General features: G+C 39.5%; 1 protein-coding gene across 3 annotated transcripts; it reads right to left on the bottom strand.

Moving 5' to 3' along the window:
- Positions 1-2,102: 2,102 nt before the first annotated feature.
- Positions 2,103-5,225, bottom strand: LOC133926942 (TBC domain-containing protein C1952.17c-like). Of its 3 annotated transcripts, none has more exons than XM_062373132.1 (7): positions 4,922-5,225; positions 4,523-4,627; positions 4,284-4,370; positions 3,605-3,703; positions 3,418-3,532; positions 2,732-2,846; positions 2,103-2,654 (listed from the first exon to the last, which is right to left on the bottom strand). In XM_062373132.1, the coding sequence occupies exons 1-6, from the start codon at positions 5,018-5,020 to the stop codon at positions 2,842-2,844; spliced, it is 510 nt and encodes a 169-aa protein (XP_062229116.1). In that variant the 5' UTR covers positions 5,021-5,225; the 3' UTR covers positions 2,103-2,654; positions 2,732-2,841. The 3 variants fall into 3 exon arrangements, with proteins under 3 accessions (XP_062229116.1, XP_062229108.1, XP_062229124.1); XM_062373124.1 differs by having other exon boundaries at positions 3,397-3,532; XM_062373140.1 differs by lacking the exon at positions 4,284-4,370 and having other exon boundaries at positions 3,397-3,532.
- Positions 5,226-12,567: the final 7,342 nt, after the last annotated feature.

The following is a 12,567-nucleotide window of genomic DNA, read 5'->3' on the forward strand; positions in this document are numbered from 1 at the left end:
CCAGCTGATCGTTAGCTGCGTTTGCACTGTACCGGCTGCTCCGAAGTGGCCGGCAAACAGTAGCTATATCTGGCAAAATCTTGGCACGCCATTTCTGGCGGATTGTGTGACACCCCTGAGCTAGCTCTTCTCTCCTGATGACATGCATGCCGCGGCATGCACTGTATCTCAGTTGTGTAAGGCAATCACAAGGGTTTAGGCTGATTTTTCTACGATAATCGTGAAGGTTGATGATAGAATTTGCATTATACTGCTAGTAGCGCTTTGCGGAAAACTTGCATGCATTGCTGGATGCAGTCTGGCTGGATGGGCAGGCAGGCGGCCGCGGATGGAACATAGACTAGACTAGCAGTAGCCAGCACTGTAGTGGGTAGCTAGGTGGACACGCGCGGCGGCAGGTCGAGCGTGAGATGGCATGCAGGGATGGATGCATGCGGCTGCCGGTCGTGTGTGAGGCACGCGGCAATGGAGGCTTGGGCAGAGGCGTTTGTCGGGGGCCGACCGTGTCGCAATGCATGCCAACCTCGTATTTGGTCCCCGGGAGACAGGTATATATGTATGGTACGCGTATACACCAACCGTGTCTCCGACCTGAGTGTCCGTCGGCCACTGAGGGGGTCCATGCGTGTCCCCTGCGCCAACGCCGCACTTCGTAAAAACCGGAGCCGTAACTACGTACTACAGGGGTACGCCCTAGCAGCACCTAGGCGGCATTGCCAAGTACTCGATCACTTGAAAATGAGAGAATTAATCTTTTCTGAACTACGCTGAAAACGAACCTTTTCTTATATACAACCTGTAGTGCAAATTGCCAGTAGCTAGCTAACTCTACTTCAGTATCGATAAAAATTTAGGTGTCAACAACAGATGGATAAAATACGGCAGCAATGACTACCACTCTTGTTGAGCAGCGTAGGGGGAAGAGCTAGCAGTTTTACTTGCATTGCATTTGCATGCGTTCCCGTGTGCGTGTGGCCGCGTAGAATTAACCTGCCGGGGGGCACAGCACAGTGTACGTACGTAGTGGTGGCGTAGACTAGGAAAAGCTGAGACACGAGTCATGTTCAATAAATTTGGATTACGAGAGCTAAGGAGCCTGATCCGCTTCGGGTCCCTAACAATGCTCTTCTTCCATCCTCAATTGCTCTACTCCGTGGCGAAGGGAGTTCTGGATTGACATCTATGCATATACTATCACTGATAGGGCCTAGATTTGGAGGCCTACTAGCGGCCTAGCGCTCCTCTCGACTCTTTATTTTCTCGGGCTTCAATTAAGCTAGGGCTACATTCAACTATCTAACATCATAAACACCTCTCTAACTTGAACTAGATCAAACCCCTTTATTGTAAGGACAAACGAAAACAATGGTATAGAAACCAATATTGGGGCTAAGAATTCCCAATAACAATCACCGTGACCTAACTCTCGATGGTCAATCATATAAAAAAGTTAATCACGATTATTCTATTGTCATTAATCACAAAATTCGAGTTATGAACCTAGATGTTTACATTTTATCATTGAGTGGGAATGGGTTAGGGAATTGTGTTTTGGACCGAGGGCAATACCGTCATTTTCGGAATATCTGACATACTGATCATTGTGTTGCGAATGATAACTTCACGGCAACGGCATGGAGTAAACAAGTCTTTTATTTTCAATGGTACATAGTGAAAATTGGACTTTGTCTGTAGCAAATCCTGAATCTAGGCGATATGATTGCTAGTTCGATACACATAGTGATGTCAATGAGGTCCCGACGAGCAATTCCTCCATTATGGTCAAATATTTATTGTCAAATATTCCTCATTGCATTTACTTTACTTATTTTTTTATGTCAAATATTTAACTACTTTATATCATTTGCTACAATTATTATGTGCTCATGTTAACCATGTAAGCAAGGATGGGGACCCCATCAAATACCCTTTCGCCATGCACGGGTGGCAATGGGAAAAAATGAGATGGCGATGGGGGCATTTTCTTTTAGACAGGTGCACCCCCTGTGGACAATTTCCCCCTTGCCATCCCTAGATACACTGCACTCACTTCATATGTATCGTCCTACTCAAGACTCAAGACGTGAGGATGAGGATAGGTCTGACATCCTAAAATAAGCTTTTTTCATCTCTCATCAAACAAGCATTTTGAGTCATTACATATTTAATATATATAGATAGGATCATCCTATCCCGCCTTTCCTCCAACCAAACACTACCTAAAGTTTCTGCGTGATTGTTGCTGGCTGCACATGTAAACTGGTATGTGTGAGCACAACATTGTTGCTTGGGCAACAGGGAAGCTGGATACTACTACTTCATGCCAACTTGGTTAAGATATCATCGGCAGATGATCTTACAAGTTACGAAGGACAGGGAGTCAGATTAATGGACCAGCAATGATACATAAAACATCGCAACAGCAGCTGTTCTGCTGCAATGATGTGCTGCAGCGTTACAGTTTTGAGTGAACAAACACAGCAGCGCTTCAGCCGCAAGAGCTCAGCTCAGTGCAACTTGTTTGCGACGTAGAGGTGGCCGATGTTCGTTGGGGGGTAGTTCTGCAGGAGCTTGAGGTTGGACGTGAAATCGCCAGCCAGGAGACGCTTCCGGACAAGGATCAGCATTGCACAGCATATTCTGAGCAAGGTTTCCTGTGCTCGGCAGATGAAGTTCAGGTAAAGAACTAGAATCAAAGCTTTGCAGAATAAACCAGAGTAGCGTGTGTTACCTGAGGACCATCAGGATCACTCAATAGCGTGTCCCATATATGAATAGTATCGGCGAAATTGAACTCCTGGGTCAGCAGTAGTTATCCACCTGAATGCATAGAACTGAGGATTAACCTGCAGAAAGCATGCTTTTGTTAATAAGGCAACAGCCTCCTTAAGTACAGTTGGACGTGCTGCTACAATGTTAAAAACATACCACCGTAAAATCCAGTTGTAGTAAAAACAATATAAATCCAATTAAACCAGAAATCTACAAAAAGGCCCACGATATAGATATCTATACTATCTTAAAAAATAGAATTACTGCAAGGACCTTAAAGGTCCATTCAGGTCCATACATCTACCAAGAGATTTGCAGAAGCGGATTCGTTCTTTTGCTTGGTTGAGTTGCTTAGTGGGTTCAGAGAGAACTGCCATAAACTAGACAACAGTGCTGTTGGCATTCGAGGTACTCTATCCAAATTATCACAGCTTCTAGCGAAGTATGATGGAGAGCTTCAGAACCATTTGGAAATAACTACAGAGGTTTGCCTTTACATACTACAGAGTGCTTCCAAAGAGCAACATCATGATACAGAGACTCATGATTATACCAAACAGGAAAAGTTTCAATTATCATCTATACAATGAAGGGCGTTAAGAATTTGGCAAAACAATCTCTTACTCCATGCAGCATTCTTATCACCTGGATCGCTCCAAAATACAAAGAACAGTGATGCCGAAATTCCATTCATGCCTTGTACATATCTTATTCCAGCATTCAGCTTGGTAAAGATTAACAGTACATTTTTTAGAGATTCCTGGCGAGAACCACAAAAGATCAGACAGGCATCTGACAACACTGTTTAAACTCAGAGAGAGTTGGGATCTACCTGATTGGACTTTGCAAAAGATGAGTCACCACAGAAGAAATGCATGTCAGGGTGGGTGCGCTTTACATCACGGTCAATCTGCTCCATAATCTCTGAGTACTGTATCAAATAAAAACTTCAGACAGCAATCAACTCACACCTGCAACGAACTTAACAGCATATGTGCAGGGCCACACAGCGTGCATGCACATTGACAGATACACTCAAACAGAAAACGCTGATGTTTCTGAAACTAAATGGTAAACAAACTAGTCGTAGAATAATTGGTTCAAAGAGTTCACTGGCCAGTTTTCACATCATATTCTCACAGCGATTGACTGAAAGGGACGAGCCTGGATTTTGTAGCAGCTATAAATACAATGAGATGAGTGTATCTGTCATATATGCTTTAACTCTATGCTGATGTCCATTCCCATAAATCATAAACACACCCACCACTAGCATATGCATAGTACTAATACAAGATCTAAGAAAGTGTAGGTAACAGCGTCATTTGACCAGAATTTCTAAGCAACAACAACAAAGTCTTTTAGTCCCAGACAAATTGGGGTAGGCTACCAGAATTTCTATCAAAATAAACAAGAAAAAATACGGCATCAGAAGGCACTAGGTGTACGTCAAAAAACTGATTCCAAGCACTGGTCTTCCCAAGGCTTAAAGGGTGCTCCTCTTGGGTTACCTCTGACCTGTGGAGCAACCCATTGTCAGCATGCTCTGCATTTTCATTGTGGTCGCCTTCTGATTCCACTTGCCGCACTATTTCCACCTACTTAGTAAATTGTCAAATTCAGGATTCAAGATCTCTGTCTTATAGATATGATTTAATCAGGCATTCCTGGTCCTACACGGGTACCATATGTGCAACTACAAACTACAATCAATGTACCAAAAGTATGATATTAATGTGCGGTGACTTACTGGGTTGCTAGGGAACTCGTCTCTGAAAGGTGCATACTCTGATCTCTTCTTTGCCATCTCCTGCGCCCACAGAGAACGGTCATTGGGCAGATGGCCCAGTAGCAGCTGCGCAACCATAACATGTACTGTCAGTGACTGAAAAGAGCAATGACCGAAAGCTTTGACTGCAACCTTTTCCCTACTGACCGAATCAGAATGCTACATCATCAATGGTGAACACAAGTAGACGAATTTAACCGGCCATTAGCATCATAAAGCAAAAACCTAAATTTCCTTAAGAAAAGCAGTCGCTTTGCAGTAGTTTTCACTGCCATTGCCTCCAGGAGCCTAACCTCCATCCTCAGACAACAGAAGCTTGGGGGGGGGGGGGGGGAATCAACAGGCGAGCATATCAAGTACCTTCGACACCGTCGACCGGACGCCGGCTCCGTCCGGTACACCTTGAGCCGCTAGCATGCTCAGCTCATCGAGATCTATCACCTTCTTGGACAGCTGCATGCGTCCACCGCCCCATAGAACCCATAAAACAACAAAGAAGATAAGGCAAAGGCCAGCAAAGATAGACTAAGGCATTCGGAAACAGCAGGAGGCCTCATCGCAGAGAAGATGCGGGACTGCGGCGAGATCTCGAACTCCGGCGGTGGAGATCGCGGCGAGGTCGCCACGGATTTAGGCGTCGAGATGCACCCGTCTGTGGCCTCGCCACGGATTTAGGCGTCGAGATGCACCCGTCTGTGGCCTCAGAATCGTGTCGGTCATGGAGATATGCATCGTGATCTGTTGCAGGCCATCGATTTGTGTGACTTTGGAATCTACAGTCCAGATCGTCCGCTGACTTCTCATTTCACGGGAACCACTTCACATCGCCACTACACCTTTCATGGTACGGGCCTTCCGACGATTAAATTTATTTATATATTTTGATTTTTCAATATTTACAAAAACACATATCATTTTAAAATATTACATATTTAAACTAACTTTTATATCAACATATCATCCAACCAACATACAACACATTTATTGTTATCCATTGAGGGCAACAGAGCTATGCTAAGCTCTACTGAAAAATGATTAACAAAAGGTACTGTTCTATGCACCGTATTTGTGTAGAAAAATATATCATGTTCTAGCGAGCTTATCAAAAGTGTCGTATATTGATCGTTTAGGAGATATGTTAACGTGACGTCATATTGGTTAGAATATTTAATTTTTAATTATTATAGATCCTATAAGATGTCACTCGTAATTTCGACAGATGATAATATGTTAGATATGCAATATTTAAATATATATATATATATATAAATATAAAAGCTCGCCTTCCAGAACATGTAGTTCGCCCAACACAAAGCCCAAGGCAGCCTTTTTTTAGAGGAAGCCCAAGCCAATCAGCTGAAGCTGTACGAATGGGTGTGGCCCAAGTAGAAGTCTAAGCCTAATAGCCACGACATTAAGGCCCCTGTTTGTTTTTTTATTACGGATTCTAACCTAAAAGGAAAAGAAAAAACAAATGGTTCTAATCTAAAAATTAATTCTTATAATTCAATGCTAAATTATACTATGAAATCTCACAATCCGATAGAAATGGGCTCATCCACATAATCCAGATTATGATAATTCATAGCAAAAACAAGTATAACCTTAATTGTTTTTTATTTTAGGTCGAGGAAGCTTTATTCTAAACTAAAATAATGTATCGACCTCTGCATCGAGCGGGTACGAGTAGTTATTAAAAAAAGACAGAATAAAGAAGAAAAGATTAAAACTCAATATGTACTAAACAAAATTATATCACCCTTTTTAGATTATATATCACTGAAGAAAACAGAGATGACTGAAATTGAATCAAGCCTGCAGCAAAAAAAACCCAATGAGAACATCATACAGCTGCGATTTAGAGTTACCACGAGGCAAAGCATAGTTAGCCATCGTTCCTAGGCCTTGGCAGCACAAAACTTACAAGCCACAATGTAGAAACCAACTAATTTTTCATATCACTAAGGGTATGTTTGGATGGATGGATGAAGATAGATAGGAAATAGCTTCAGTTTTTTTTATGTCTAGTTAGTTGGATGGAGTGATCATTATTGGAGAATATTCTCTAATATGCTGCATGAGTCTATCCGGGCGAAATCAGTCAGACCGAGCCATCAACGTTCGTGTGTTGTCCGCGTACGGTTTGCTCCACGAAGAAAGCTATCTACCTGGCTGTTGTGCTGTGTGTAAATGTGTTTATGTTTTTTATTTAACTTTTGGTTTTTTTTTTCTGAGAGTACAAGAATAGTTTAAAATTTTTAAACGTTTTTATGAGTAAATTAAAGCTCACTAGTAATCCGTTTTAATTAGTTTGATCTAAAAAGCTTGAGCCAATATTTAATTAAAATTCTCTAAAAAAACATACTTTTATAACTTCAAGCACATTTTTCTTGTTGGGAAAAAAGTTTATTTTTAATATCTCAAATAAATACTCAAAAATTTGGAAAGATTTACTAATATTTTTCTCATGTGATATACTGATTTATAAAAATATTTTCAAATCGAGATTATTTAGTGAATAAGTTAGTTCTTTTGTAATACTCCATTTATATGTATTTTTATTATTTTATGTGATATTTTTTTAATTTAATTTGAATTCAAACATACTCAAATTCATTCAAATGATGCACAATCAAAGTATAAGTTTACTAGAAGATCATCATAGCCAATTCGATTCATCCAATCTATCTAACCAACTAAAAAAATAGTTCATCTCATTCATACCAATCAAACAGAAAATTAGATTATTCTATTTAAAAAAAAAAATCCTATCCATCCAACCTTATCCTATAACCAAACACAGTCTAAAAGAAGCACGCAAAATTTACATGTCATGGCTGTACATAGAAAATTGATCATTGGCAACGTGAAACAAAGATAAAGGAGAAGAGCATGGAACCGAGCAAATGACAACATCCTCTGTTCCCGGTTCAGGTAAGCACGCGTCACGCATGGGAAAAATATTATGGTTCAGAGATTATGATTGCTGGGAACTACTAAGAGCATCTTAAAAAAAAACTCTCTAAAACTCATTCTCTATATTTTTATATAGGAAGTCATCTTAAAAAAAAATATATCCTTAAATCTCATTTATCTCCAACAGACACTAATATCACATTTCCTATATATCTTTAACTATACCACCGACAGATGGATCATACCTATTATCTCTTCCTTTCCTCTTCACAAGCAAACAGATAGGGAACGAGAGTTACTCTCCAAATATAGGGTTGAAAGAGGATAGATAAGGAGTCATTAAAGATAGAGAAGCAGATACAGAATCTGTTGAAGAACGATTTTGATCTATAAATTCCTAAATTTAACTATAGCAAGCCAAATAAAGAGTCTTTTGGGGATGCTCTAAATTCTTCGGTTGCCTGATTAATCTTGCTAAAGAGGGAGGGCCCACATGAGATAATAACCATAGAGACAACAATAATACACGTACAGGCTAGCCTGTGATCAGCATAAAATCCTTTGTCGCAACCAATTAGATAAAATCCTTCTGTTGCCTGTACCAATTAGTCAGTGCAAGAAGCAGCAAGCAGATAAGAATGTCCTGCAAGAAAAAGATACAGATAGCACTCAAACAAAACAAACGTGAGATAAGTTGTGTAGCCAAGTCAGGAGGTCACCCAGTCATGTAATCATGTGTACGAGCACACGCAGTGGTACAGATACGCTCGGCTGACCAAGTGCAGCATTTTATTTTTTGGTATTAGCACTCCAGAAGAACAAGCCACGGCAGTTGCTGCTCTCCTTTTTTCTTTTTGCAACTTGCAGTAGATATCATTGTATCAGATTTTAGCCAACATGGAGGTCGTCACGTGTACTGGTATATATATTTGAAGAGGAACGAGTAATTAATAATTATATATTTAATATAAATATGAGACACGTTATTTAAGTGTTGCATGTTAAATATTATTTCACGCGTCGCACCGGCTAATACAAATCCACCGCAGCGATCAAACATGCCCGCAAGTGAGAAAAACAAGAAATACTCTATTAAGAAACAGTAAAACATCTATTAAAAAACCGAAAACCCAGAAAACACATGTTATAAAATAAAAATAGACATTATAAATAGGAAAACAACTATTAAAAAACTAGAAAGCTAAAAACACACGTTATAAAATAGGAAAACATGCATTATAAAATAGAAATGTCGGAAAACACATGTTATAAAACATGAAAAAAAAACTATTAAGAAACCAGAGAGCATTTATTGGTAGCAACGCCATATGTAGAGTACAGAAATAACAGTCCGTGAGATTTTCTCTCTAAATAAAGAAATTAATCACGTAATTAAGAAATAATCTTCCGCTCTTAAGTAAAAGGATAACAAAATACATGATTTCCTCTATAATAAGAAAACTAATCATATAACCAGGAGACAATCTTCAGCCAACCAAGAAAAGCGATAATAGCCTACAAAATTTCCTCACTAAATAAGAAAACTATCACGTAATCAGGGAAGATAATAATCTCTAGGTAATTAAGGAAAGGAAATTAGGTAAAATTATCAAGGAACCATATATGTGTGACACATGAAATAACTTATTTGCATGTTTTGATGATTATTTCCATCGTTTTGGTGTTTTGATAAGTATCTTTTCCAGTTGAGTAAATAGCGATTTACGTGTACAACAAAATATTTCAGCGTTTCCTCGATGATTTTTTGGTTCTAACAATTATCGTTTTCTATTTGCAATTTTCATCTTTTACTTATAGTTTTTAGGGTGAGCCACTCCAAAACACTAGCCGCAACTCTCCACATGATCTCCTAAAACCCAAGTCATGCGTGCGGTGCTAGCACACCAATGCACGGTGATCCTACCCAGTACGTGTGGATATCGTAGAGACGTTGCTGCTATTGCGGTGCTGATCTCCTTGGCGTAAAGATCATGGCGCGGTTGCTCGGCTATTGGATGACTTGTTCAGCTGGTCGACATATCTGCTCGGAACTGGTTCAGGAACACGACGTGACAACTCGAAACTGGTCGAGGAACATGACGCGACCACTCAGAACTAGTCAAGAACTCAACGCAAATGTTCGGAGCTGGTCGAGGAGCATGACAACTTGTGCAGAGCTGGTCGTGGAGCTGATCGAGGAGTTGGTCGAGGAGCATGATGCGCACAACGTTGGATCGATCTATTCTAACTCTTCTTCCACTATACTGCGCGTCTAGTGGTAACGATTTATGATCTCATACTAGCATAATTTCCTAAGTGAATGTAGTAGATTTTTTTATTTTAGGCTAGCGTACCCTACGCATTCCTTATAGTGGTATCAGAGTCTACATGCGTGATTTTTTTATCTGAATCGGTCACATATAAATGATATGTTGTAGTTAAAGGAGTACCCCTGCAGGTTGTAAAAATAATTCGAATTGTCACGCTCTTGATCATGAGCATGCTTCTATCTATTTGCATCAATCGTAGAATTTTTGAATTCGAGGATGTATGATATAGAATGGTGTATTGGGAATGGTTGGAAAGATTATTGATTATATGAGATGGTTCTAATTATATTTATGTTCAAGTTGTTGGCTACATGGTAGAAAGATACTTTTGATTAAGTACAGAAACTCATATGTGTATGTCAAGTTACAATTCACTTATAATTTTTACTTAATCATGTGGCCGATTCTTTCTTAATACCTCAATGCATTCTATTTGGAGTCGAGCTATTATATGTACACATTATGGATTAAATCTTGTGAGTATCTTTGTACTCACACTGCTCTTTCAGGTTTTACCTGTGATGAGAAGCTCGTGTTTGACTACTTCACTTCCGCTGATGTAGGTGGCGGGAATGAATAGTGTAAATTACTTATGTAGCGTACTTTTGAGTGGAGCCTAAGGACTTATGGCTTTACCTAGCTTTTGGCGTTGATATATGTTACTTTTCTGCTACGTAGTTTCTCCAATATTTTATTGTAAATAGTTGAATGCTTAAGAACTTGTAATATAATTTAATTACTCGCTCTTTCTTAAGCTTTGTTGTGATACTATATGTTGGAAATGCATGTGTTGTGATCTTAGGCACAAAACATGTGCTGAGATCATTGGGATGGTATTCCTGTTAATCATCGTGTTTGTGATTAAGCAAATGATTATTCTGATAATTAATTAGAATACTATTTTGATGGTTCTTCATGAATCAATCATATTAAATCACATTCGTGGATCCAATCTGCATACATGATCGTCTCTAGAGCATATTACCAATAATATACATTGATTAGTAAGTATGTGACTTATTTGTGAAACTCTTTATTTGTAATATGATGTTAATCTATATTGATCTCTGATCACATATTATTGTGATGATTTATAAGGCCAACATATGTATTGATTGATGATCATGTTTCACGGATTATAAGTATAGAGATACCGAATCAATAATATGAATATTTATGTTAGAGAATATGATGTTGGATAGACTCACCTTGAGATATTGCTGAGATTGTTGTTTGTGATGTGCCATCAGTTGTTATTTAAAATGGTGTACCTGCAGGATTCTTAGATATGAGATCGTCATTGATTCACAGAATGTGTAGTGACATACTTTGTGGCTGTCAAATGCTATCCTATAACTGGGTAGTTATAAAGGTAATTTTTGGATTTGTCATGAAACAATTCATGGGGTATGAGCGATGAAGATGAAATTTGCCCCTCCTCGATAACAGGAGAGATGTCTCTAGGCCCCTCGAGGCAGTTGGATTGAGAAAGTGCATAGCCATGCAAATATATGATTAAAGAATTAATCACGATGAATCTACTATTTGATCGAGTGAATGGTCGAGCTATTCTAAGGGTGGCACATATCTCACCTTAAGCTTGAATGATATCATGAGAAAAAGGGATCGGTGCATGTGTATGTTAAGGTTCAACTGATATGATTTTTGTGTATATTCAGAAGTCAATATATTATGTTAGGAACTACTATTGATTTTGATTCGGAAAAGGATTTTTGAGTCATAGCCGTTTGTACATAAACCTAACGGTTCACACACTTAATAGGTTGAAACAAAACATACAGATTATATTCGTATATGAGTTTGATTGGATTGTGATCCATAAGGAGTTAGAGCCCTAAAGTGCTTCTAACGTGAGAGCCCATTAGCGAGTTCAATATAAGGTGAGGCGTGGGATGAGGCAAAGGTGAGCCACTCTAAAACCCTAGCCGTAACCCTCCACATGATCTCCTCAAAACCCTAGCTGTGCGTGTGGTGCTAACACACCAACGCATGGTGATCCTGCCCAATACATATGGATACCATAGAGGCGATCATGTTATTGCGACGCTCATCTCCTCGGCGTAAAGATCGTAACGCTGCTGCTCGACTGGTCAAGGACTTGTTCGGCTGGTCGACATACCTGCTCGAAACTGGTTGAGGAACACGAGGCTACCACTCGGAACTGGTCGAGAAACACGATGCGACCACTCAGAACTGGTTGAGAACTTGACGTGCTTGCTTGGGGCTGGTCAAAGAACTGGTCGAGAAGCACAACCACCTATGCGGAGTTGGTCATGGAGCTGGTCAAAGAGCATAACGCGTACAATGTTGGATTGGTCTACTCTAACACTTCTTCCGTTGTACTACGCGTCTAGTGGTAACGATCTATGATCTCTTACTAACATAATTTTCTAGTTAAATATGGTAGAATTTTTTATTTTAGGCTAATGTAGCCTACGCGTTCCCTGACTATAATACAATGTGAAAATGTTACACTTGGATATTCCGAGGGGTACATCCAAGAAGGGTCTGAGATGAAACAAGATAATCGAATTCTAGGAGAAAACCAACAAACAAAGAAGAAATGAGAAGCCGAAAGAGCAATACAGAGCAAGTCTAACCTAAATCTATTGAGATCCACAACAGAGTTGTGCCACAATTAGATTCATTTGATAACGTCTTCAGGACTTAGAACATGAGAGAACTTGTCGAGAGACTTAAAATTAGATATAGACACATCTAAATTATAATTGCTTTTTT

The sequence above is a fragment of the Phragmites australis genome, chromosome 1, assembly GCF_958298935.1.
Source record: "Phragmites australis chromosome 1, lpPhrAust1.1, whole genome shotgun sequence".
NCBI lineage: Eukaryota > Viridiplantae > Streptophyta > Magnoliopsida > Poales > Poaceae > Phragmites > Phragmites australis.

Excerpts from the sequence above, each read along its gene's own strand:
- LOC133926942 (XM_062373124.1), bottom strand. The coding sequence starts at position 5,020 with ATGCAGCTGTCCAAGAAGGTGATAGATCTCGATGAGCTGAGCATGCTA. Across the intron at positions 3,704-4,283 it reads GGTTGCTCCACAGGTCAGAG|TACTCAGAGATTATGGAGCA; the intron begins GTAACCCAAGAG and ends TATTTGATACAG. Across the intron at positions 3,533-3,604 it reads CTTTTGCAAAGTCCAATCAG|GAATCTCTAAAAAATGTACT; the intron begins GTAGATCCCAAC and ends GGTTCTCGCCAG.